The sequence below is a fragment of the Pleurodeles waltl genome, chromosome 5, assembly GCF_031143425.1.
Source record: "Pleurodeles waltl isolate 20211129_DDA chromosome 5, aPleWal1.hap1.20221129, whole genome shotgun sequence".
In the NCBI taxonomy this organism is placed as follows: Eukaryota; Metazoa; Chordata; class Amphibia; order Caudata; family Salamandridae; genus Pleurodeles; species Pleurodeles waltl.
Window position 1 is genome coordinate 1257594916 of NC_090444.1, and position 27174 is coordinate 1257622089.

A 27174-nucleotide genomic window follows, 5' to 3' on the forward strand; every position below is an offset into this window, starting at 1 on the left:
TGAGTCACTGCTTGTTGGTAGTGGTTTTGGGGCTTTGAAATCTTCCTCTATTCCTAGGGAATTGCCCCCCTCTATACTGGCCCCGAAAACCTCCCCTGTACTGTCCCTGGTAGGTGGGCGGTGCAGACTGTGAGGTGCTAGCTTGTGTGGCCTGACCCCGAAACCCTCCTCTAAAAGGTGTTTTGCGGAAGGTGTTATAAGATCCTCTGCTCTGCGGGGAGTAGAGTGCGCCCATGGCCTTGGCAGTGTCAGTGTCCTTCTTGAGCTTTTCTATGGCTGTGTCGACCTCCGGACCGAACAGAAGTTTTTCGTTTACTGGCATGTTAAGCACTGCCTGCTGAATTTCTGGCTTGAATCCAGACGTTCTGAGCCATGCGTGCCTACGGATGGTAACCGACGTATTAATGGTCCTTGCGGCCGTGTCTGCTGCATCCATGGAGGAGCGTATTTGATTGTTTGAAATGTTTTGACCCTCCTCAACAACCTGTTTTGCTCTTTTTTGCAGATCTTTTGGGAGATGTTCAATGAGATGCTGCATCTCATCCCAGTGGGCTCTGTCGTATCGCGCTAGCAGCGCTTGTGAATTTGCGATGCGCCACTGGTTTGCTGCTTGGACAGCAACCCTCTTCCCGGCTGCATCGAACTTCCTGCTTTCTTTATCTGGGGGAGGTGCATCCCCAGAAGTGTGTGAATTTGCCCGTTTTCTGGCAGCCCCTACCACCACAGAATCTGGTGGCAGCTGAGAGGTGATGAATACAGGGTCCGTAGGAGGCGCCTTATACTTTTTGTCCACCCTAGGCGTCACTGCCCTACTTTTAACTGGCTCCTTGAAAATGTCCTTTGCATGGCGTAGCATGCCTGGGAGCATCGGCAGGCTTTGGTAGGAGCTGTGGGTTGAAGAGAGGGTGTTAAATAAAAAATCATCCTCTACTTGTTCCGAGTGTAGTTCCACATTATGGAATAGTGCTGCCCTAGCCACCACTTGTGAGTAGGCTGTGCTGTCTTCCGGTGGTGATGGCCTAGTTGGGTATGTGTCTGGGCTGTTATCAGACACTGGTGCGTCGTACAAGTCCCACGCATCCTGATCTTGGTCATCGTGGCTCATGGCGGTGTGAGCTGGCGAATGTGACGGGGTGTAAGTTGGCGAAGCCGGAGTTACAGGTGGAGGCGAGGGAGGAGGTGTTACCTTTTGTGCTGTTTGTTGCTGAGGAGTAAACTGAAGCGTTCTCTTTCGTTTGACAGGTGGAAGGGTACTGATCTTCCCAGTCCCCTGCTGAATAAAGATACGCTTTTGCGTGTGATCCACGTCAGTGGATTGCAGTTCTTGTTCAAATCTATGTTTCTTCATTTGTGAAGACATAGAATGCTCTTCAGTATAGGAGCCTGAAACAGGGTCTGATGTCGCTTTTTTCGGCTCCGAAAACCCTGTTGATTGTTTTTTCGGCTCCGAGGTAACCTTCCTCTTTTTCTGTGCCGAAAATTCTTGGCCTCTATGGTCTTCGGCGCCACTGTCTCGGCGTCGATCCGTGTCGACACCGAACTCTCGGTGTCGATGCTTCTGTTTAGCACTCTCTCGGTCCCGAGGAGGCTGCGTGCCGGTGTCTCGACCGAAGTCGGACGATCTCGACACTGAATGGGCCTTTTTCGGTGCCGATTGTTGGTCACCGAGAATTTGGGTGGAGCCATGGCCGGTTGGCAGTGGCGTCCCCTGGGCCTTCTTTCCTTTTTTAAGTTCTGATCTCGACGTCTTACTCACAGTTTTTGTAGAGTCTAGCTCGTCGGAGTCTGAATCCTGGATGGAAAAGGATTCCTCCTGTTCCTCTTCTGTCTCGAACTGTCAACGCTCCTTTGGCGTGGACGCCATCTGCAGTCTTCTCGCTCGACGGTCGCGCAGAGTTTTTCGGGACCGGAACGCCCGACAGGCCTCACAGGATTCTTCGCTGTGCTCGGGTGACAGGCACAGGTTACAGACCGAGTGTAGGTCCGTATAAGGATATTTGTTGTGGCATTCGGGGCAGAATCGAAACGGGGTCCGTTCCATCGGCGTTGTTCTCCACGCGGTCGGGCCGACTAGGCCCCGACGGGGTGCCGAAATCTACCCCGAAGGGTACCGAAGCGCTTCGATGTTAAACGCGTCGTCGTATGTGTCTATCTCGAACCGGATCGCAACGATACCGTCGAAAATCTTCCGTTTTCAGCTATCTTTCCGTTCCGAAACCCGGAGCGACAGGAACACGTCCGAACCCGATGGCGGAAAGAAAACAATCGAAGATGGAGTCGACGCCCATGCGCAATGAGCACAGAAGGAGGAGTCACTCGGTCCCGTGACTCGAAAACATTTCTTCGAAGAAAAACAACTTGTAACACTCCGACCCAACACCAGATGGCGAGCTCATGCATACCATGTGTATCTACAGCGACAGATGCCATCGAACATAAGATTACCAGTTTTTTGTTTTCACTGCTTTTTACAGAGAACTACAGACAGAAAATATGTTGTCCTCTCTGCCTTCATTTTTACATTTGGAAAAATACAGAAAATAGGCTTTCTTCGGGATAATTCTTACCATTATCAATCATGTATGCTAGGATAACAGCTGTGCAGGGGAGTTAAAAACAGAAACAAAATCCTAATGAAGAATAACTAATTACAGCAGTACAGCTGTTGAAGCTATTCTACAATGCAAATGATTTCAGATAACTGTATTGTACTGTAAATGGCTAAAGCTTCGACAGTCAAACATGAGTAAACATTTGTAGGTTAAGTAAACATGGAAATATACCAAATGCAGCTTCAATTTATACACTCAGCACAAAATAAATATCAATGAATACAGATAAAATTAGCAAAACATATGCATGGATAAATCAGTAGCAGCTCCATAAGGGTGGAGGGGCCATGACCCCGCAAAGAGTGTCTGGCAGGCTAAGCAGAGGTCAGTCTAACAGACCCTTTCAGGTCAGGAATCCAGGAGCTAGACATGTGCTTAGTGTTCAGGCTTCTAGCTGCCTGAGCTAAACTTTGCTAGACGGAGGATGTCACAGCTCCTGGGGGTGTGACTTCCTTCGCTCAGCAAAGGTCCTCGAGCCCCTCCACCCTTAAGATGAGGAGGAGCATCAGAGTTAGCCTCGTACCTGGGAGCTTCTGTTTTAAGCCCTGAAGTGCTCAGGGCCGAGTGATTATCACTGACACCTCATCACAGTGTAAGTGAGGTAAGCAGGCTCTCTGACACCATCCTACTTCGTGATGAGGTAGCGACTGCTGCCTCCCTTCAAGGCAGCAGTCGCAATTCTCCTTTTCATCTCCAAGGCTTCCCTTCCCACAGGTAAAGGCTGCATTTCTATTAACTGTTTGGTGCACGCTTGTATGTATGAAGGTATGTGTATTTGTGAGTGAGTGCTGTAAATGGGAGTGTGTGCGTCTGCATGTGAACGTATGGGCAAGTGTGCGCGTGTGTGGGAGGTCAAGGGGGTGCACCCCCCTCTAAGTTGTACTTACCTGTCTCCCCTGGAAAAACACACATACAGAAATGTAAAAAATATAACTACCATAATACTGGGTGCCCTATTTATAAAATGAAATTTTTATATCACTCAGAAATTAAATCAAGAAAAGCGTGTAGTCAAGTTTTACCTGCAGCTGGTGATCAAGAGTAAGATAAGCCATTGGGATGGAGTTATCAGACCCATTAGTATCTGGAATTAAAAGGTTCACAGTGAGGCAGTCATTTAATTAGAGGTGCAACAGCTATCAAACACATTATACAATAAAATACTTTGTTAACTGTCATGGCTAATGCAATATATGTTGTGATATGTTACCAGCACATTTACTCAGTAATCAACAATTTTTTGAGCTGTTGCAGTTAATGTAAAAATTAAACTATATTAAAAATGGTTTCCAATTTTCTTATTACAGCGTAGCTGTGATTTTAATGAATCAGCTTTCACTACCAAGCACTTCTGTGAAAGATCCCCCTCATAGGTACTGTCAATCTTTGGATACAAATCCTGAACAATAAAAAAAACTTCAACTGTTGTAGGTTACTGAGAAATCATACCCTAACCCTCTCAACACATATTCTCACCTACCCACATTTGGCAATAACGACAGTGCATATTGTCTGGTTTTCTCGTGCACCATTCATATTTTGGACTTAACGGTTAAACTATTCATATAGACTGATCATTCTGGGATCACGTTTAGCCTAAAAACTGAATGCAACCACACATTAAAGAAACCCCTCCATCTAAAAATCTCCTTAATTGTTGATGATGCAGCCCTTCATCACTTAAAGAAATCGAGATCCTCAGAGAAAATGGTTAACACATGATTCAACTCAGAACTAGTAGATATGAAAAGGCAGGATAGAAAACTGGAAAGTGTGTAAAAGTGAGAAGAACATCATACAAAAATTCATATACAAATAAAGAAAATTGTGCGACTAGACTAAATCAGCTGTCCTAACAAACAAGGAATGTTATGATTTTCAGAAGTGACTAAGCTACAGACGGTAAAGAAAGCACCTGTTGTTTCTAACCATGCAAAAACAAGATGTCCTTCGAGGATAACATTTTGAAGACTTGGATAGAGATTTGCAGCTTTAAACCCAGAACAAGTGAGCAGATTGGCCAGCAGACAAAGTATTAAACATGCTATATGAGCCCTGTAAGGCAAAACACTAAAAGACAACTTTTCTACATTTGGACTAGAGCGAACAAATATAAAAAATGCCTTCCTAGCACTCCAAAACATGACATTAACGGCTTTAGAAGAAAACCACTGGTTTAGACTGGGATGAGGGAGAGGAACCACAACTGCAATGGAGAGGGTCAACATCTGTGATGAACCACTATCCTACCTAGATGTGAGTTGATTAGAAATACTGATCCTCCTTGGTCTGTGCACAGCATATGACTATGTATCGCAAAATGTTATTAGAGCATCTACATTAATGGATTAAGATCTATCCATTGATGTCACTCTTTCTTCTGAAATTTAAGACAGCAAATCAAAGGTGATTTCTACTTGTCTGTGAAAATCATGCATGTGGTACACAGGGATCGTGCCTTCTATTTTATTCAAGACGCATGAGACCACTGGCCCATTTGATTTTATAATACCAATTACAGTTCAGTATGTACAAGAATAATATCATACTGCAGCGAAGAGTCACAAGTGTTACTAAGAAAACACGACTGACTGCCAAGAATTCCTAAAAGGATGAAAGTGAGTTCTCTTCTCCTCAAAGTGACACAACCTGAAATCCCCAGCTGGTGACAGTGTTCTCTTCAATTTGAGTGTTCATTTGCCAAAGCTCTGAATAGATTAGAACAATAACGTAAAACCCAGTTCTGTGAGGTTGTGGCACTCCCTGCTCTAATAAAAGAAAACTGGTACATATGTACAGTACAGACAAGTGGATTCGCCTTACATGTCTTTGTGTCTACAGACTTTACACAACTCAGTCTTTCCTCTGCTCTCAAAAGTAAAAAACAGTCAGGGAAATATAGACAACAGTAGAGTAACTACAATAACTTGCTGAATAACTTACTTGCCTTTGGTAACCCTCATCGGTTAGAAACTCCATCCACTGCAGATTCCTTACCATAGAATATTATTCAGGAGTCAGACTGGATCTGGAAAATCTTTAGCAGTACCCCTGCATGCAGGTAGGTGACGTCACATGGCTGTGCGTTGGAGTTGTAGGCATTGTCCGTGCCAGATGTGATGTGCACGACGCCTATATAGGCACCACTCCAGAGTGCTGACATCAGTTTTGTTTAATGAATTTCTGTGCCAGAAGCACGGAGCAACAACCGAAAGCTGACTGACTAGTGTGCACATACTTAGGGCCTAAAAGGATCTTTTTAGGTAGACTAAACAGTTTGCAGAAAGGGAGAAAAGGTGGGTCGGTAAGGAATCTGTGGCTAGACAGTCTTTACCAGGCAAGGCATTATCGAAGGTAATTAACTTGCTTATCTAATAGAAACTTCAAGCTGCAGATTCCTTACTTTAGCATAGATACCAATGCAATACCTCCCCAGAGACTTAGACCAAAAGGCCCTGGAGGACGGGAAGAGCTAAGTGCCCATTAAAACGTATTTCACTGTCAAGGCAGTAGCGTTTGGTAAATGTGCACAAGGATGCCGACATAACATCCTGACAGATATCCAGGACAGGAACTCTACAAGCAAATGTAGTAGGCACAGCTCGGGCCCGGATGGAATGCGCCTGCATACTTTCATGGGGTTGCTTCCAGGCTAATACATAGCAGATCTTAATGCACAGTACAATCCATCTGGAGATGGTACATGTCTGCACTGTTTTCCCCTACTTTGTTCCAGTGAAGAGTACCAAGAGTTGATTATCCACATTATGTTCTTTAGTAAGGTTGATGTAAAACGACAGCGCCCTTTTAGGGTCCAGGTGGTGGTCTCTCTCTTATTCCTTTGAGGGGTGTGGTGGAACAAAGTAAGTCGGCAGCATGATGTATTGGCCGCTGTGAAAGGGGATCACAACCTTTGGCAGAAAAGAGACAATGGTTCGGAGAACTAGATATGTGGTCAAAAGCACGTGTATGAAGGTTGAACAGAAAGTGCCTCCAGTTCACGACTCTCCAGACCGCTGTGATGGCCACTAAGAAGAATGTCTTGAATGTCAAAAGTCGGAGGTAACTGTTAGGAATTGGACATGGGTTCAAAGGGAAAATACATCAAAAAGGTTAAAACCAAATTAGGATCCCACTGGGGGGATAATGAAAGTTTTAGGAGGAAACATATGCTTAAGACCTTCCAGAAAACATGTAACTTAAACAGGTAGGGTTGTTATGGCAACCACAAAAATTCAGTGATGGCTGAAAAATACCCCCTTAACTGTGCCTAGAGCAAGGCTTGCCAGACTAAGGGCAAAAGAGGCAACAGAAAGTGGGTTAATGTGTTTCCCAGCACTCCTAGCTGTTGCTGTTCTATCTCCACGTATGAAAGTGGAGCATGCACAGGGTTGGGTACTGGATGTTGCTCTATTGCTTCACCAGTAGATCCTCCCAAAATGGCAGCCTGACCGGAAGACAGATGGTCATGCTCATGAGTTCTGGATACCATACTCTTCTCGCTCCAATCCAGAGCCACCAGGAGGACTTGGCTCAGTGGTTCAGTACTTTTTCAGAACTCAGGGAAGGAGAAGTATCTGTGAGAAGGCGTACAGGAGTCTCATATTCCAGTCTAGGCAGAATGAGTCTTTGTGCAACAGTCACTTTGGAAAGTCCAATGTGCAGAAAGCTCTGACACTGCACGTTCTCTGAGGTGAGATCTAGCCAAAGTTCTCCCCATTCCTGAAAGATACGTTGAGCCTCCACCGGATGCAGATGTCACTCGTAGTCCGCAAGGCATCAACCATTGACTTTGTCCACACTGGCATTTAGAGAGCCTACCAGGTGCTGCACAACAAGAAATATGTCCTGCCACTCCAGCCATATCCAGAGGCAGACAGCCTCCTGTCACAGAATACGCAACCCCACTCCACCCTGCTTGTTGCAGTGTCACACGGCGGTAGGGTTGTCTGAACACCTGGAGAAGCTTAGACCAACTTTCCATTGATGGAAGGTAGGCAAGCTTTCAATGCCAAGCAAATTACACTCCGCTTCCAAAGGCTGATACAAAGCTGAGTCTCTGCTGCAGACAGGCCCCTGAGCTACATCTTTCCCAGATGGTTGCCCGTTCCCAGAAGAAATGCATCGGTTACCACTGCCAGCTCTGGGTGGGGAAGGGGGAGGGGTCTGCCAGTGTCCCCACTGTGGTTTGTTAACCACCACTTCAGATCTTTCATAGTCTTCTTTGAAATCTGTACAAGGTCAGGGAGATTCTCATGGTATTGCACCCACTGGGAGTCCACCACAGAGCCTACGTATGCCTTCTGTGTACTTCACATGAGGATGCAGGAGGCCAACAAACCCAGCAGTGTCAGAGTCAGTCTCACCAAAATCAAGGACTGATGTTGAAACATCTGGCTCATAGCCTGATTGTCCTGAACTCTACGCTCCGGAAGGGAGGTGCGGAACTGTGCTGTGTCCAGAATGTCCCCGATCAAAGGAAGCATCTCAGAAGGAGTCAGGTTCGACTTCGGCACATTGACAGTGAACCCCTGTGAATGCAGGAGGTCCACCGTGTCTGGGTGTGGGTAATGATTGTACGAGGTGAGCCTGCCTTCTTCAACAGCCAGTCGTCGAGATAGGGGAAGACTGGTACCCCCGACCTTTGCAGATGTGCAGCAACCAACTCCATTATCATCGTCAACACCAGAGAGGCACTGGTGAGGCTCTTAGCCCACACTGAATCGCAGGTGGGCCTGCAGGATGGGAATATGAAAAATAAGCATCTTGCAGGGCCAACACTACCATCAAGTCTTCAGAGCAGACAGAACTTGAGTAACCGTTAGCCTCTTTAATTTCTCAAAGCGGCATTGAGGGGGTGTAGATGTAGAATAGGGTGGAGGCTTCCGTCATCCTTTGGCACCAGAAATTATTGGGAATAGCAACTACAACCTACTTATGATACTGGCACCTGGCTCCTTTAGCCAAAAGAGCCTGCACTTCCTGGTGCAATAAAGGGAGGTGATCCTCCATCAGCCAATCCGGGGACGATGGCAGAGATTTTAAGAATGGAATGGTATAACCTCCAACAAAATACCTGTGTTGCAAGGGCATGATAAATGATTTTGGAGGCTGTGGCTGCCAGCGGCGGGATGGACGGGGCAGATCTCTAGCCTTAGTGCCCACAGGACTTGTTGGAGCAGCAACTGCTACCTCTAAAATGTTGGGAAACTTGTGGTCTTCGTGGTTCTGCTAGAAAGGACTTAGCAGATAGCCCCAACAATAGACACGGAAAGGTACAAAAAAGGCAGGGTGAGGTTCACTTCTGGCCATGGCTAGCCCAAACAACCGGTTGGTGACGTTACTCTCCTTAAAGCACTCAAGCTCTGAATCAACTTTGTTGTCGAAAAGACAAATGCCACGAGAAATGCCTCGACATCCTTCGAAAAACCAGATGACCAGCCAGGCATGGCAGCTGAGTGCCACTGATGAAGCAATAGTCCCTCTCCAGTGAGTCTGCTGGGTCCAGTCTACAAACCTTGATGCATCCCTGCCATCTGCAAAGCCCTGTTTCAGGATGGTTTGTGCCTCCTCCGAGACCAAAGGGAGCACTTGTGCAACAGAGAGCTGCACAGTGTGGCTATATTGGCCAAGAGGCACACGGTGTTCAACAACTGCAGTGCACGGCTGGCAGAAGAGAAAATCCCTCTTCCCAAAGGGATCTAGCTCTTGTATTCCCTGTCCGGTGTGGTGGAAGGGAACTTGGACGCTGAGGCCTGCACTACCAGGCTCTCAGAGTTTGAGTGTTGGGAGAGGAAAGGCTGGTGGTGACATGTGATTGTGCAGTGCACAGAGGTGCCCATGCAGTGCCTGGCCCAGGCCCCAGGCAGGGGAGGCTTCACTGAAGGGTAGCAGCGGTTGTCTGTGGGATATCCAGAGCTGAAGCACTTCTGCCAAAACATTAGTCGACTTCCATGGAGGACAGGTGGAGGTAGAGGACCTCTGCCGGCCTCCTCCCTACCACAGCAAAGAAGGCCCCTCTTCCTTGGTTGCGACACTTGGAGAAGAAACCAGACCAGTACCTGGTGAGGTGTCCAGGCCACTTGCATCCGCTAGTTCCTCATACCAGTTGTCATCCAATTGGGACCAAAGGGTCTTCGACATATGGATCTGCCTACTCACCACATGGTATGACACTGGTTCTGCTCCGTATTGAAGACTGGAAGGACTATGAGCTCAGCGCCACCGGCAACAGGAACACCACCACATGACCAAACCCTGGCAAAGGTCATCGATTTGTGACCAGTCAGGCTGCATCCACAAACAAATCTAGAGGGCCTAACTGGCACCAAGGGTGAAGCCTACTCAGTGTACTTTCAAGACCCATGGGGTCCGAAGGTGCTCTATTGGGGTACCCAAGACCAAATATGAGGTGCATAGCCTCATAAAATTGCGTAAGTAGTGGGGTGGTTCGCTCCGGTTCTGGGAAATTTAGGGAAGCACAGGCTCAGGCTCTGCGGGCGGAGTATGGGAGTGGGACCTTGACTTGCGGTATCATTGCCACACCCTGTCCAATGGCTTGGACCGGTGCAGTGAAGTCAAAGAGTTCTTGAACCTCTGATATTTTTAAGTTTGTGGGACTTGCCCGATGATAATTTGAACCTCGATGATGACTAACAGGAACAAATGTGAGATTGGGACCTTCCAAGCGACGGGGACCTGGAGCAGAGTGGAGTCGTCCGGTGATGGTCCACCAGAAAATTCATCTACTGCTTCTGAATCGCCTTTGGATTCATGGTGCAGCAGTCTGGGCATTTCATGGAGTCGTGGTCTGGCTCCAGGCACCACAGATAAACCAGATGTGGGTCCATCACAGACATCTGCCTGTGACAGACAGCAGAGAGTTTAAGTCTTACTGGCTTTTTAAGAGACAGGACTAGCAAACTGGGAGCAAAATGCTCTAAAAAGAGCAACAAAAAGTTGAAAAAGTGGTAACAAAACTTAACTGGGGTAGCTCTTCTGGATCTGCAGTGATGGTGCTGAAAGAAAAAAACTGATGTCAGCGCCCTGTGGTGGCACCTATGAAAAACTGGTGAGTTAAGCCTTAGAAGCATGCTTCAATGTCCGACTAAATCAATTGGAGGATGGTACTGACTTTATTCTGTCATAAGAGACATGGCAGTGCAGCTGATATTGTTACCTGGTATGAATTAACAACTAAATATCTGTGTCTGAGCTTTCAGTAAGATTCCAAATTTGGGTACTCTAATGTTTGCCCAGTCAAAGTGGCAGGTGCCAGACAGAAGGACACACTGTAGCTAGTTTGCAGTGATAAGTCTGCAACTTTGTTTCAATGTTTTCAGAAAAAGCATCTGAGTCTCAGAAAAACAATGCAAAAAAGTCTTGTTGCACTGAAAACAAGCCTAAAAATAATAACGTTTCACCAAAATAAAAACATAAAAAAACTGATGAATTTAGGATGTCGACAAGGCTCTGTGGCCAGCTCCATGTGGCTACGAAGGGTCAGGTGGTTGGAAAGAAGTTCAACTGGAGAGCCGTTAAGTGCCTCTAATATTTTAAGTATTTTGCATGGGGACAGATGTAGCAGTACATCAGCACCAATCATGGCTCCCATCGCTCCTCTATAGTGTTAAACTCTGTCCATACCTTGCAAGGTGCGCCGTGGTGAAGATACTCCAAGCAGCAGGTGTGCTCAAAGGCCATGTGGTACCCACTAAACTTAATGATTCAACAGGTTTTAACTGGGAATTAGGCAACATAGTACAACCAATTTGTTGCAGAACCCTTTGGGATAGAAGGATGGTTTAAAGGGCTTGTGAATGAGGATGGCGTGTAGTGGCCATTAGGAGAAAATCCCAATGGCAGTGTTGAAGAGTTTAAGGCCTTCCTTTATGATTGGAATAGAGCAAATATACTTGAGATTTGAATGTTTGATACAGGACTGCATGCTACACAATAGATGCAGACACGAAAGTATCTGTAGTTCAACATTCTAGGTGGTGATCTTCAGTTGTCTTGGTGACTCTGGAATGCAAGAACCTCATAGCTCCTGGGCATCTGAATGCGTTGAAGGTGATCATCATGCAGATCTTGATCAGATGAAACTTCAAATCCATAGTGAGGAAGACTTACTACCTGAGGGTCAGTAAGGTGGTCAATATTTATACCACTTTAAAGACATACCTGGAAAGCCTGGTCAGCTTCAATTAAAAAATAAATCAAAATCTACTAATGAGAAACTACATCTTGGCTTTTGTCACTGTCTGGATGGGCTTTCACATGTTAGACAAATCAGGTCTGCTCAATGGTGGTTAGTGTATCTAAACATGATTTGTACAGCTAGAAAGATCAGATTACATGAAGGCATCAAATGACTGAAAATGGCTTTTTCCCCAGGGAGAGGGGGTTGGGATTCATGTGGATGGCAAAATATTACATGATCTGCAACTGATTATTTCTGTATTTTTATAAGGGGTATTGTGAATCTCCTACTTGTTCAAACAGGCTTCTTCTATCCTTAAATATGACCATATGTGTTGTCTATGTGAAATTCTTGTTGTGGGATAAAGAGCTGGGAAATTAAAAGGGTGGCAAAATACTGTCCTCCACGTGGACTGCAGGGACTTTATGAGTCATGTACATTAGGCGTTGAAAGGAATAGCACACCAGCCAGGGTTAACACCACAAACAGCAAGTTGTGGCCCTCTATGGTGGGTGATGTTGTAAGGCAGGGGCCTTTATCAAAGCCAGTGTAGGGAGGTGCCTTATGGCGCTACCACAAATGTCCACAAGAGGACACCAGACTGCTACCTACACTGATCCAAAGAGCCTTGCCCTGGAGCAGACACTAGAAAAAACTAAAGGTTGATATTTAGCAAAGCAATCTCTCAAGGAAAGCAAATGAGAATTACTAATTCTTCATTCTGTGTGGCACCAGCTTATCCTTGTATGACAAACCCTTGTATGACAAACTTCTCAACCTCCAGTAACAACCTACTGGAACTAATCACATGAAATACTTTTGTGTGTGAAGCCCCTCAACTCTGTGTGAAGGGAGAGTGGGTACAAGTGTTGACTTCTCACTGAGCTAGCTGACCAACATCAACTTTTAATAGGGTCTTCTGAAATTAACAAGTTTGAGACACTGAACAAATGTGACTTGCTTGACGGGAAGAGAATAATGAACAGCAAGAATAATTCATAGCAAGCCAAAAAAACTGTATGAAGCATGACACTGAAATATGCAGTCTGTGTCAGCAGAAAAGAAGTTGAAGCTGTACCACTTTGTGGGGGACTTTATTGGTAGCTCGGAGCTTGAGGGCACCTCAAAGTGGATTGGTTTACTCCCCACAACTGTTTAGAATACTTTAACGTGCTCTGACGAATGACAAGCAAATTACAGTAGTGAGTATTAATCAGAATTTAATGTTGGAAAAATACCTTTCTCAAGCCAAGTGTAGTAACTGCTACACGCTTGCAGGGAGATTATGCAGCAGCAGTAAAAAATGTACTTGTAAAAAAAAAATTATACAAGTGGATCAAGAAACGTTTTACCTGATGATTCATCTGGAGCCCACGGAAGGCTGCGAGGTGGCTTGTCAGAGGTTGGTCCTGGGGTAGTTATCATTCTTACACTAGGACTAGATGACCTACTGCTATTTCGGCTTTCCTGCATAAACAATGAAAAAAGAACCAATTATGAATAGATTATATGCTTATGTCTAACTTTCTTTACTTTTACATGTTATTTTCATTCAATTTATATACAGTACAGATGCACAGTAATTTCTGTAAATCACATCAGTATCTTGCTTAGGAAGGTATAATTTTATTTTTAATGTATTAAACTGTTTTAAAATACCACAAACTACAACCTTAGTACAACTTAAGATACAAAACATTTTGCTGTTCAGCAGCACAGAAACCAAGCTTCAAACTCTGAAATGCTTAAAGATACACAAAAAGCCCAAAGAACAAAACAAACAAAAACACGCCAATCCCAGAGATACAACTTAAAATGATTATACCCTGTCATTGCTGAGCTTCATAGACCATGAAGCAGACAGCAACGATAGGGAAAGCGTATAGCACATCAACACAGTGCCCTAATCAAATCAAAGCCCTCATAGAAGTACTTGCATCTACTTCTGTTTGTTTATTTTTTCCAGTATTTGGAGCACAAGTCTGACATTTTTGAGACCCACCAGCCTCCATACTTGTAGATGTACAGGAGTACAATTCTTCTTTGATACTTAGTTTTTCAGATTTCCCACCAGGCGGACAATCCACATGTGTAAGTGTGGCAGAAATGTACATTTGTACATGAAGATTTTCTACCAGCCTCTTTCAATTTCTGGCAACTCTAAAGCCGAAAAGAGCAAAATTAATTCCTGCAATAAAGGGTATACACTTTCAGGAAAAGGTAAATTTACACCTTTTTTGAACTTCGAAAATTGTAAATACAGGCAAAAAAAGAAAGAACGAACTGTGCAGACCAAATGGGAGCGGTTACAAGATTTTGTAGCCAAGTCTGAGCAGAGTTCAGAGTTGGGTGTAGACTCCATCGACAGCATTATACACAGTGCCTCAGGTCCACAATGGGTAAGTGAGACTTCTTCATGCTTGACTCAGGCACTTAGATATAAGAGAAGCAGCACAGATGCTTTCACTGCTGCTTCTATAATACTGCGCAGTTTTAAGATTATGTTCCCTCATTTGCATGTTGGCATAACCTCATGCAAATTAGGGAATCCATTGCCTCACATCCACACAATATTATATATGAGGGTGGCAGAGGCAAAGACAATTCATCTGGTTCTCTGACTACCCGACAGAAGTGGCACACAGTCAGTAGTAACCTTACACACCCCCTCCCTTCCCCAATGTAAACCTTTTACACGCTCCTTGATCCGCTGAGGGTGCCCCTAGTAAGAGGTGTTGAAGGGGAACTTCTGGGGACAATCGGCAAAGCTACGTAACTCTACAAGAAGGTTGTCAAGTCCACCATACAAGATTCTGCCACAAATGTCTAGTCCCTAGCAGGAAATCTCCCAGCATTTCAAGATTTGATCTTGGTATTTGATAGCCTCTCCTGAAACACTAACAGAATGCTCATGCCCTCAGACCAATCAATCACAGAAATCCACTTGTGTCTGCAAGCACGGCCTAAAAAAGGAAAGGAACCATTTCTTTTAACCAGTAACACCTTTCTAGCACCCCTCAACAAGTTGTCCATTACCACTACTATGAAATTAATATTGTTAGTTGGTGTAAAAAAAATGATTTTTAAAATTCTTATAAAATCCGTTTTATCTAGCAACCAGGTGGAAATCTGTGGTATGGCCAACACCCCTTCTTAGGAGGCTCATTTTAAAGGACAAACAGAAGATTAGATTTATACCTGCTTGAACTGTATCCTTAACTTTACTAAGCTCAAACACCAGCACCTTACTAAAAACTCATGCCACTGAAAGGTGACAAGAAAGTTAGGTACATTCGACTCGCTATGATTGTACTGAATAAGAAAGGGATATAGGAGAACACACTAAAGTATACAAAAAGTGATGGATGGAATGCTTGAATTAATCGCAGCCACTGGTAATTACTCGGGCCCCATACCAATCCACACTGTACACCATGCCATCTCAGTGTAGACCCAGCTATATGCAAATCAGTCTTGACCCTGCTCCAATGGGAACAGTCAAGCCTGAGTTGCCAAGCCAGGTCTTCCCTTAATCCAAACAAAAGCAACCCAGGACTGGTTTTGCCCTGGTTGTGGGCTCATCAGCCAGGTATAGATAGGTAGGGGATATAGGAGGAACACTGCAAAAATATCCAAAAAGAACCTAGAGTATTTGGGTAAGGTTCTTAATTACTCATTTGTTGAAAGCAAGAGAAGAGAAGTAGATTCTGATGTAAAATGTTCACCAGAAAAAAGTTAACTGTCAATGTCGTTTACCATGCTATCTGCCTTCATGCACCATCAACTAACACAGTTTTTCCCATATGACAGGCCAACAGGTTTTAGTTTGACACAATACACAAATTGAGATCAAGATGTCCCTGAATATCATTACAGACCAATACAGGAAGGACAACACAGAACTAGTTAAGCACTTTGGAGATTGAACTGATCTAAGTTGAACAGGATAAATGAGAGAATGAAAATATTGCTGGTGTTTGCACATGTATCAAAAAAAGCACGTCTGATAAAAAGCAGAGAGAGTATCACATCTTGATTTACACTGAACCATATCTAATTAAGAGATACTTCACAGGAATATGCAGAGTAACCTGGAAAGAGTTCAGATCCTACAGCACCCTGAAGGATACATGCATTTGCTTAGTTGTGCATGGCGGGTAACCAGGTCAAGGTTAACTAAAACCAGCATTCATAAAGACATAACGGCTCCATCTGTCTAGGTGAAATCTGGGTATCTGTGATGGTCAGCTCCCTCAGCCCAAGTGGAGTCTGTGCATTTATGTTTAAGTCTGCTCTTCCTCGATGAATGACTACCAAAAGGCCAGCAACCTCTCCCATAGTCTGACCAAGAAAAAAACATGTGGGAAAAAATTATAATACCAGTATTTAGCCTCTTACACCATCATTTTGTTTTGCTCCTGACAAAAAAAAGCTACTTACCCTTGGTAACACTCTTTATGGAGGATAGGCTATTTAATCACAGATACCTCATCCTATGAATATCCCTATCTAAAAGCACTCCTGTTTTTCTCCGGTAGGTGATGCTGTGTGACTCCGCATTGATCTTGAAGTGACAAGCAGAGCCGCATGTACGTGCCACCCACACGCCCTGACATCAGTTTCTTTTCATAAGCTTGTTTGTGCACTCAGAAAGTATCAACAAATAGGAAGAACAAGTGTGCAAATACCTAAAATTGGCACTTTTTAAGATGGAAAGAGACCATTCCACAGAACAGGGAAGGTGGTGAGAATTCTGTGTTTCGAAAGAGAAACCACCAGAAAGATGGATACTTATGACTGTATATTCCTCACCTTGGGAACAGATACCAACCTCTTTCAAAGTGGTGGGTCAGTGGAATGGCTCAGAGGAAAATGTCCTGCATGGCTGAATGAGCAACATGCCCATCTAGGCATACCTGTCAGAAGAAGTAGCGGTTCGTGAACATGTGCACTGATGCCCACTTAGCCGACAGACAAATATCTAAGGAAGGCACTCCATGTGCCAAATCAGTGGTAGGAGCCTTTGCCCTGGTAAAATAGGCCCTCACACTTTCTGGAGGCTGCTCCTTAGCAAATGCATACCAGATCTTAATACAGAGGGCTATCTATCGTCAGATGGTCAGTTTTTGCACCGCCCCTCCTTCTTTACTTCAGTCAACCCCACAAAGAGCTTATCGTCCTACAGATGTCCCTTGATAAAATCGATGTAAAAGCTCAGAGCTCTTCTAAGGTCCAAGCAATGTAGCCTCAATTCAACTTTAAAGGGAGGTGGAGCAAAGAAGGCCAGAAGAGTAAAGTCTTGTCCGACGTGAAAAGGCATCCCACCTTTGGTAGGCAAGCATAATCCAATTCTTCTGGAAAAAAGTCAGTAGATGGAGGCTAGATAGAAAGGTACAAAAGCGGACTTACTCTGCATGCAGAACTTATCACAACCAGAAAGACCATTTTTTAAAGGTAAGGAGGTGCACTAGTTCAAAAGGGGGACATATTAAAAAAGCGAGAAACAGATTCAAGCACCACTGTGGAATCACAACGGACTTAAGTAGAAAAACATGTTGTAAACATATCACAACTGGTGATTTGCAACAAGGATGGCTCGTCTGTTGAACGTAAAAAGACCTAAAGGGCAGACACACAACATTTAACAGTGTCCACATTGAGTCCTTACTGGGCCAAAAGAAAAACAAACAATACATCCGTCAGTTTATCCTGCAATTGGTACGTCTGGTGGGTACTGCACCAAGCTGCAAACTTATCTCAGTGCCCAACATAAGTCCCTGATAAATGGCACCAGTGGCTCCCAAGGAATGGGAGTTAAAGTTACATTACAAAGCTCAATAACACAGATACCTGTTTATGGTGTACTTATCCACGCAACTTTAATCTGGTTCTAATGAATTTCTATAATATAATGACATCTTCTGGCCCAAGGATAATCAAAAGTATTATATCTTGTTTGAGCTTATTGGCGACTTCTCCAACAATTCCTTCAGCTTAGGCAAAACCCACAGCTTCCTAGTGGGTGGAAATTTTAATACTAAGCTCAGAAGCAGCTTAATGACAATTAGTTAAAACTCCTTTGTATTTAATGATAGTAGAGAGGAGAGTCATGCTCAGGACAATAGGGGAAATAGTTTATGCATTTATTTAGTGGGCCAAAAGCTATGTAAAGCCCTAAAGGTTTAGGGACCCCTTAAACACTCTATTCCAACATTTGCAGGACGGGATGTAGATCTGTAATTGATCACATGTTTTTATCAAGAAAGCTGAGACACTACATTCTAGAAAGGGATACAAGCCCAAGTATATATAACGATCATAACACCCAAATACTATTACCATAGACACCCCAGAGGGTAAAACACCTAGTAGCACAAGAATTACCAAAAAGGAAAGCGGTCAGAAATCTGTGGAACTTAAACATATTGAGTCTAATTCAGAACTCTTAAACCAATATCTCTCAATGAAAGAGTCCGCTGGAGGCAACAGAGACCTTCACTAACCCCTAGTTTTACAGCTGAGAACTGCTTTTAAAGCCCTTTGGAAGTACCTGTCATGACTCAAAAGGTTGGTTTGATAAACTATGCAGAGCAGCTAACAAATATTTATGTAGGACACCGAAAGGCTAGCCCAGAAACAGGAAAGAGATCAAGTACATAACTATTTAATAAGCAATCTCTGGAAAAAAGGAGAAAAGTTTTCCAGGTACAGGCCTGGAAAAGATGGTTTCTCTCACATAAGAAAATGAGTTACTTACCTGTAACTGTAGTTCTCCAGTATTTGTATCCTTCATAGATTCACATGCTTGAATCATTCCCTGTTATCTATCTATCTAAGGCTATAATGGGAATGGAAAAGTCAGTTTAACAGCCTACCTATGACCTTTTTAACAAAGGATCAAACTTGAACTACAACCAATCAGATGGCAGTGGTTTCTAGAACACTCCCAACAGAGACTGATTTCCTCAGATTCTCGAGCTTAAATGTTATCTTAATAACTCTTATGAGTGAGGGGAGTCTCTAAGGGGAGGAGGGTGGGTCACATATGAATCTATGAAAGATACCAATACTTGAGAACTACAGTTACAGGTAAGCAACTCATTTTCTTCTCCAGTATTGGATCTTTCAAAGATTCACATGCTTGAATCAAAATAACAAGAATTAAAGTAAAGAAGAATATTGATACCATTGTAAAACACATTTAACAGACGGTGGGGAAAAAAGAAAGAGGCTCACCTTATTTAAACAGATGTCGTATCACTGCCTGTCCCACAGCTGCATCAGGTTTATGAGTCTCATCCAGGCAATAATGCTTCGTGAATGTGTGCCTGCTGGATCATGTTGCTGCTCAGCAGATATGCTGGATCAGTACTCCAGCAAAGAGAGCCATAGATGTGGCAACATCTCTGGTGGAGTGGGCTCACACTTTGCCCTGCAATGGTTTTCCAGCTTGTGAATGGCAAAACTGTATAATGGAAGCAATCCATCTGGTGATAATCTGTTTGGTTACTGGGAGACGTTTCCTGATACCGCCATATGCCAGACACATTTGGTCTGCTTTCCATACGTGATGGGTCCTGTGTAAATACAACTTGAGGCATTGTTTGGCATGCAGAGATTTTTCTGCTGGTTTCTGAGGATCTGGGAAAAAAAAGTCCTGAAACCCACTGGTTTGTTTAAGTGGAAGTCTGATGGTTCTTTCGGAATAAACTTAGGGTTGGTTCAAAGAATAACACTGTTTGTCGTAATTTGAAGAAAAGTCTCTTTGAGGGTAAAAGCTTGGATGTCACTTACTCTTTTAGCCAAAGTGAGAGCCAGTAAAAGCTCTGTTTTCCAAGTGAGGTATTTCAGATCTGGTTTATGAATTGGCTCAAATGAGTTGTCCCAGAACTACATTGAGATGTCACGAAGGTGAAGGCTTTCGTACAGGTGGAAAAACCCTGAAGATGCCCTTTAGGAATTGCTTAATAATCAGACTAGACCATAGGGAAGGTGCATTATTGGTGTCTAAATATTGGAATTGATGCCAGGTGTACTTTTCACCGGGTGTAGCAAAAATGGTAGGATTTGTTCTGACAGTGATGTGATAGGGGTGGATGTCAGAGTTCACGCACCAAAGGCAGAAGTGTTTCCATTTAAATCTATAGTTTGTTTGTTGTGTCCGCTCTTGCCTTGGCAAGTATTTATATGCAATCTGACGGAATGTCTAATGAGGAGAATTCTTGAACTCAGGATCCAGGCTGATATGTGTAGTGATGTTGGGTCTGGGTACTGTGTCTGGCCCTGGTTCATTGTCAGCAAGTCTGGTGTTGTTTTGAGCTGTGCATGGGATTGTTCCAAGAAGAGTAGGAGTTCGGTGAACCAGAGTTGTCTGGGCCACCTGGGGGTTAGGAGGAGAAGTCGTCAAGGTTCCCTCTTCAGTTTGTTGATTACCTTTTGACTCAATGGGATCCGGGGAAAGATGAAGGCATATATTCCTGACCACTGCATTGAAAATGCATTCCCCCACAACTCCTTTCGGCGATGCCAACTTGAGAAGAATGGGCATTTCTTTTTCTCCTTCGTTGCAAACAGATCCAGGTTTGGTTTGGCCGACCGGTGGAATAGTTCACCCAGAACCTGTTGATTCAGTTCCCATTTGTGGAGGCAAATTGTGGTCCTGCTTAATGAGTCTGCAAGGAGACTGGATACTCCTGGTACATGTTCTCCTTTGAATGATATGCGATGTACAAGCGCCCAGTTCCAGATGTCCTGTGCTTGAGAAGAGTGTGCTGTTGAGTGTATTTCTCCTTATTTGTTGTGACAGAACATACTGGTGGTATTGTATGTTTGTATGAGGACTGATGAGTGTGTTATCTTGGGAAGAAAAACTTTTAGTGCTAAGGCGACAGCCTTGAGATCCAGTTGGTTGATGTGAAGCTTCATTTCTTCTGGGTTCCACTTGCCACTGATCTGTAAGTTTTGAAGGTGGCCACCCCAACCCTCTAGTGAAGCATCTGTTGTTATGATAAAGCTGGGAATTCTTTGTAGATTTCGAAGCCCTTTGGATAGATTTGAACGTTGTGTCCACCAATACACGGCTGTTCTCATTGTTGGTCTCATCTGAATGAGATCTTTGATGGAACTGTAAGACCTGGCATCCTTGGCGTGGTCTCCTCTGTCTGTTTTGCCTCTGCTTCCCATGTTTGACTGTGTTCTGGATTCTTGCGTTTGTTGTTTTGGTACTCTGGGCACTTTACCTCTGCTGACCAGTGCTAAAGTGAAAATGCTCCCTGTGTAAAATGTATGCATATTTGGCTTTTCCATGATTGGCACATTTGATTTTCTAGTAAGTTCCTAGTAAAGAGCACCAGAGGTGCCCAGGGCCTGTAAATCAAATGCTACTAGTGGGCCTGCAGCACTGGTTGTGCAACTCTCACATGAGTAGCGTTGCAAACATGTCTCAGGCCTGCCACTGCATTATCTGTTTGTGCAGTCTTGCACTGCCAATTCGACTTGGCAAGTGTGCCCACTTACCAAGCCTAAACCTTCCCATTTCGTACACGTAAGGCACCCCTAGGGTAGGACCTAGGTAGCCCCATGGGGAGAGTGCAGTGTATGTTAAAGGTGGGATGTGTACTGATGTGATTTACATGTCCTAACATTGAAATACTGCCAAATTTGGTTTTTACTGTTGTAAGGCCTATCTCTCTCATAGGTCAACATGGGGGTTGAGTTTAAATAACTTTAACGTGCAGTTTCCCTTTGGGAGCAGATGGAAATACGGAGGTTGGTGTCTCTGAACTCACAATTTAAAAATACATTGGTTCGTAAAGTGGGTTTTTAAATTGTCAGTTTGAAAATGGCACTTTTGGAAAGTGGGCATTTTCTTGCTTTAACCATTCTGTGACTCTGCCTGTTTGTGGATTCCCTGTCTGGATCAGACTGACAGTTGGGCTGTTTGTGAATCTCCTCTAAACAGTAAGACAAAGGGAGCTGGGGTATAGCCTGCATATCCTGATGAGCCATCAGGGCTGGAATAGAGGGAGGACTGGTCACTTACACCTGATTGGGCTGTGCCTGCACTCACGCAATGCAGTCTCCATCCCCCTGGTATGTGTCTGGGGCTTGATAAGGCAGGATTCTGTAAACAGAGACTTTCCTTTGAATTTTGCCTACTTCAAAAGGCAGAAATGGGTAAAAGTAGTGGACCCAAAACCAAGATTCCAGATTATTTCTGGAATCAAGAGGAACCTCTGCCAAGGAGAAGAGCTGGAGGAGGAGTACTGCCCTTTTGCCTGTGACTCTGCTTTGCTGGGTTGGCCTGCAATTGCTGCTTCTGCCTCAAAGAGGACAAAGACTGGACTTTGTTCTTCATTCCTGCTTGAGAAGAATCTTGAACAAGGGCTTGAATAGAGCTCGCCTCCTCTTTTGAAGTCTCGGGCCCATCAAAGACTTCCTATGCTAACACCTGGGCTCTCTGCTGAGACTCCTTCCCTCCCAATTGGTGCCCCATCCAGGCCCTTAAAAGGTGAGGTTGGTAGAACAAAGACTGAAATCCACACACAGAACACAGCGCAGGGAAAGTTTTGACACTCTACCTGCATCATGGGTGGGAGACTGACATCGCGGCTAGAGAAACAACGCAACACCCGCTTGTGGCTACTAACGATGCAAACTCCATGAAGCGCAGTTTCCCAACACCGTGCGGCCGGATTTCTCATGCATTTCTGGCCGTCAAAGTCATTGGGAACCTGCACGGACCCAAGGTGACCCTGTCCAGAAATCGACGCATCGCTCTCTTGCGAGGGAGAAAAACGACACATCGACGACCAGACTGGAGAAGAAAACGACACATGGCCTCACTTACTAGTAAGGAATTAACGCATCGCTGCCAATTCCAACGCATGCTCGCCCGTGCGGCTTGATTTTTTACGCAAACCAGGTACTTTGTGTGAAATCAACATTTCCATTGTTTTCTATGAGTAAGACTCTTATTCTTTTGAAAATTCATATCTTGACTCGTGCATATTGGATGGTCTTGCTTGATTTAAATATATATTATCTATTTTTCTAAACTGGTGTGGTGTCCATTTTGTAGTGTTTTCATTGTATTACTGTTTGTGTTGGTACAAATACTTTACACATTGCCTTTGAGGTAAGCCTGACTGCTTGTGCCAAGCTACTAAGTGGGTGAGCAGGAGTTATCTGGAGGGAGTGCCTTCATTGCCCTGACTAGAGTGAGGGTCCCTGCTTGGACAGAGGTAAACGGACTACCAAGCAGAGACCCCATTTCTGACAGGAACCTTGTGTTTGGGGCCATTGTTTGCTGAGTTTTGTTTTTTACCATGTCCAGAACAGCCTCCAAGAATGTTAGACTTGTTGTTGGTTTTAATTGAGACTTCTGGTAACGTTTGTTAGACCCAGTTTGTTGCATAATGAGAGGCAGTTGGCTGCAGCTGCTGTTTGATAAGATGTAGAAGCTTTTATAAGCCAATCATCCAAGTATGGGAGAACTTGGATTTCTTGTTGTCTGAGATGAGCTGCTACTGAGGCCAGCATCTTGGTGAAAATTCTGGGGGCTGATTTCAGTCCTAATAGTAGTACCCTTAATTGAAAATGGATAACAGCTACCGGGAAGCAGAGGAATTTGCAATGTTTTGGGTGTATTGGCATTTGCAAGTATGCGTCCTGAAGATTGAGTGACGTCATATGATCTTTGTTGTTCAAGAGTTGCAGTACGTCCTGAAGCGTCACCATGCAAAGACTGTTCCTTAAGAAATGTGTTCAGTCTTTGAAGGTCGAGAATAGGACGCCAAACTCCTGAGAGTTTCTTGATGTGAAAGGAGCGGGAATAGAATCCTATTACCGTTAGGGCCTTCAGAACTATTTATATCGCCCCTTTTCATCATATTGGAGAACTCCTTTTGAAGTTGTTTAAACGAGGGGGTGGTGGTCCTGATGGTGGGTTGTTTGGAAGTTTTTGGAGAAATTCCAGGGAATGTCCTCTGGAGAGGACATCTAGAACCCACCTGTCTGATGTTAGTGTGGACCACTGATGGGAATGGTGTATTATTCGCCCTCCAATCTGGGATGTTAGGGAGGGTGAGGTAGTCTGTATCACAATCTGGTCATTGTTCCTCAGGCAAGAAAGTTTCCTCTGTTAGAGTGTTTATATGCAGACATTGGCAGGTGCCTGTATGGCTGCTGTTGATCATACTGTGGACCATATTGTGCCTCACCTGACGGATACGGTCTGTAGGGTTGGTAATCAACTCTAAAGAAGTAATTTCCTCTTCCTCTAGCTCCTCAAAAGGGTTGGTTTTGAAACTGGAGTGTGCCTATGGATTTTGCCGTATACGGGTCAGTCTTTATAGAATGTAGGGCATCATCCACATGTTTGCCAAACAATGATTCCCCATCAAATTGCATGTCCAGTATCTTAGTCTGGATTTCTGGGCGGAAGGAGGTGGACTTAAACCATCCCTTTCTGTGGAGAACCGCAGCACCTGCAAACTGCCTGAAGCCAGTAGATGACACATCAATGGCACATTCTATAATTTCCTTTGATGCACGCTCTCTGTCCTGGAGGATCTTCTGTGCGTCAAGCTTTCCATCCTCTAGTAACAAGTCTACGTATGGGGACATATCCAACCACATCTGACAATCATAATGGACCAATACAGCTAGTGAGTTTTCCGCTCTTATTGTAGTAGCCGCCGTGGTGGAGAACCTCTTGCCAATGTTATCAAGGTGACAGCTATCCTTGTCCAGAGGAGATGAATACGTGTGGAGGGGTTCTCACGAAGAAAGTGGCAAGTCCGCTGGATCATGAAGAAGCATTGTTGAGAGTACCAACAACAGTGAGACAAGTCTCAGGGCCGGAAGAAAAATAAAGAGGAACTGTAACCAGATCTGAGCTCATTGAGGACGGTTCAGTCACTCCTGTGAGAGATGAGGGTGGCGACCTCCAGCAGAGTATCAGAGAACCTATCTCAAATGAGGCAGCAGGAGCGCCTAGTCAGAGGTGGGCTTTCCCAGAAGCAGACGATTCAGAGAAACAAGCAGAGCAATTGCCAGACCCAGAAGGGGAAGGAGATGAGATGGATCAAAGTCAAACTGATCTGATTCCTCCTGAACCGGTTGAAGGTCTGTCAAGAGAAAACAACAGAGAAAGGAAAGGGTTCAAGTTCAATCTTGAAGAGAATACTGACAGAAGGTTCACTGAAAGGAGCTAAGTGGCCGAAATCGCAAGTGGAGAAAAGGAAAGAGGTGGTTATCCAACCAACAATAGAGGAAGAAGTAGATACTACAAGAAAAGAGGAATTCAGTGAAGGAGAGTTTATGTCTTTTTGTTTTGATAGAGAAGTTCCAAGTCAATATTTTGAAGTGACGTGAAGAAGGTAATGAACCGAACTGTTGAAACAATCTGAGAGAAATTTTTTGATAAAGAGACTGTTGAAAGAAACCAGAAAAGACATTGATAACCTCAGTTTGACTTTTTGAAAACCTGATTTTGACAAAGCTGTTAACTGATCTTGACAAAGACAAAGGGTTCCTGGAAGTGAAACTGAACAGCTGAAAGAAGAGTTGTCTATTTTTGATTTTTGCTGCAAGTTTTTCTAAATTCCTTCTGATTCTTTACAGATCATGGATGACTTAATTTAGCAGGTTAGAGATGCTATGCGCTATAAATATATGAGCATTGGTTTGGCATTTATGTGTGGGATATTGTTTGTGGTGTTGATTGTGGGTATGTCTGTTCTTGATGCGAAAGGAGCCAACCATACTTCTGCTTTTGAGACAACTACTGCACTAACGGCATTAGAGAAGTTTAAGATAGATGAGAAATATTTGCATGGTTATACTAATGCGCAGGGAGAACTTTCTTCTATTGTTTTCTATTGTTTTGTATGTATGCAGATTCCTTCATCAGTCAAGGAAGGAGTCACCTATCATAGTTTGCCCTTAACATATTGAATAAGTTGTAGTCTGTTACTTCTATTCTAATCATGATGTTGTGTTTTCGATAGTTCCTATAATTAGATATTTGAGTAAAATAGCTAAGGATAATGACATAGTATTAGTTAGAGGATTCTTTGAACCTACATTGACATTTCGCACGGCCTATGCGCATAAGAATAACCTGACATGCTTGATTACAACTTTAGAGAAGAGCTTCTTAGATCATACTGATAACAGAAGAAAGGCGTTACCTGAGAAATCAGAAAAAGGCTTAGAGAAAAGGACTTACAATAATGATTATGCTTATAGTGCGATTAAAACGCAAGGGAAATTGGCTCTAGATGCACTACATGTAGGGAAGCTTTGTATATATAGGCCTAAACCACGCACTGACACTATTTGTGGGTATGAGTGAATGCAGGCATGTGTTTTTCTTTCAGAGTAAATGGACATTATGTTGAATGGGCAGGACCCTGCGATTCCAGGGATATACTATATTTGTGGACTTAATGCTTATTACCGTCTTCCAAGAGGATAGTATGAGGATAGTATGGGACATGTTTTTGAGGATAGTTTTCCCAAAGATTTACCAGATGGAGGATTTGAAAAAGTTTCCGAAAGTGAATGAATTACATTTTAAGAGACAGAGGAGGGAGCCCTCTTCTGCAATAGTGGGAGATATATTTGGTGCAGTGGTTCTCCTTTAGTGGGAGTCATCCTGAATTTGATTAAAATTCGAAAGTTATCTACTATTGTGGATAACAGGCTGACAATTATTTCAGGGGCTATACTTCTGATAGATAATGAATTAGCGGCGGATAGAGCTATGACTCTTCAAAATCGTCTTGCTTTAGACATTCTTTTAGCGAAGGATGGCGGAGTCTGTAGAATGATTAACTCTAGGCATTGTTGTTCATATTTACCTGATAGTAGTGAAGAGATAAGAGACTTACTAATCTGATTAATGCAAGTGCTGATTTGAAAGAATTGAAAGAACCAGGTGTTTGGGAAAAAGTTGGCAAAGGTTTTGCTTCATGGGAAATTGGCTCAGCAACATTTGGAATGGGGTTTTATTGAAAATATTACAGGGAATATTAATTGTCATGGTTTGTCTAATTGGGATGTGGGGATTATGTAAATTATGCAAAAAAGATCAAATGGAAAAGGTCTAAGAATCATCAGAGGGAAGAAAAGAAAAGGGAAAAATTTTACAGGGAAAATTCAAGGGGTAGACAAAATTTTAAAGAAATTGAATTGTAAAAGTTTGTGGGTGGAAATTAGTGTGATGACACATTTAGTCATCAGAGGAGGGATTGCTAGAGCAGGTGTTTTAACTAGAAATTATTAATGAGTTTATGTAATTTGAATAATGATTTATGTAAAAAAATGAATAACTTAGGAAAACAAATAATGCAC

At 43.7% G+C, this 27174-nt stretch overlaps 1 protein-coding gene across 4 annotated transcripts in view; it reads right to left on the reverse strand.

Annotated features, from left to right (window-relative positions):
* Positions 1-27174, reverse strand: part of MAP3K7 (mitogen-activated protein kinase kinase kinase 7) — a 271033-nt gene that overhangs the window by 76219 nt on the left and 167640 nt on the right. For all 4 annotated transcript variants that reach the window (XM_069235507.1, XM_069235506.1, XM_069235505.1 and 1 more), the window contains 2 exons: positions 13167-13281; positions 3635-3696 (listed from right to left, as the gene is read on the reverse strand). In XM_069235507.1, the coding sequence (XP_069091608.1) occupies positions 3635-3696; positions 13167-13281 (177 nt within the window). The remainder of the gene's footprint in view (positions 1-3634; positions 3697-13166; positions 13282-27174) is intronic.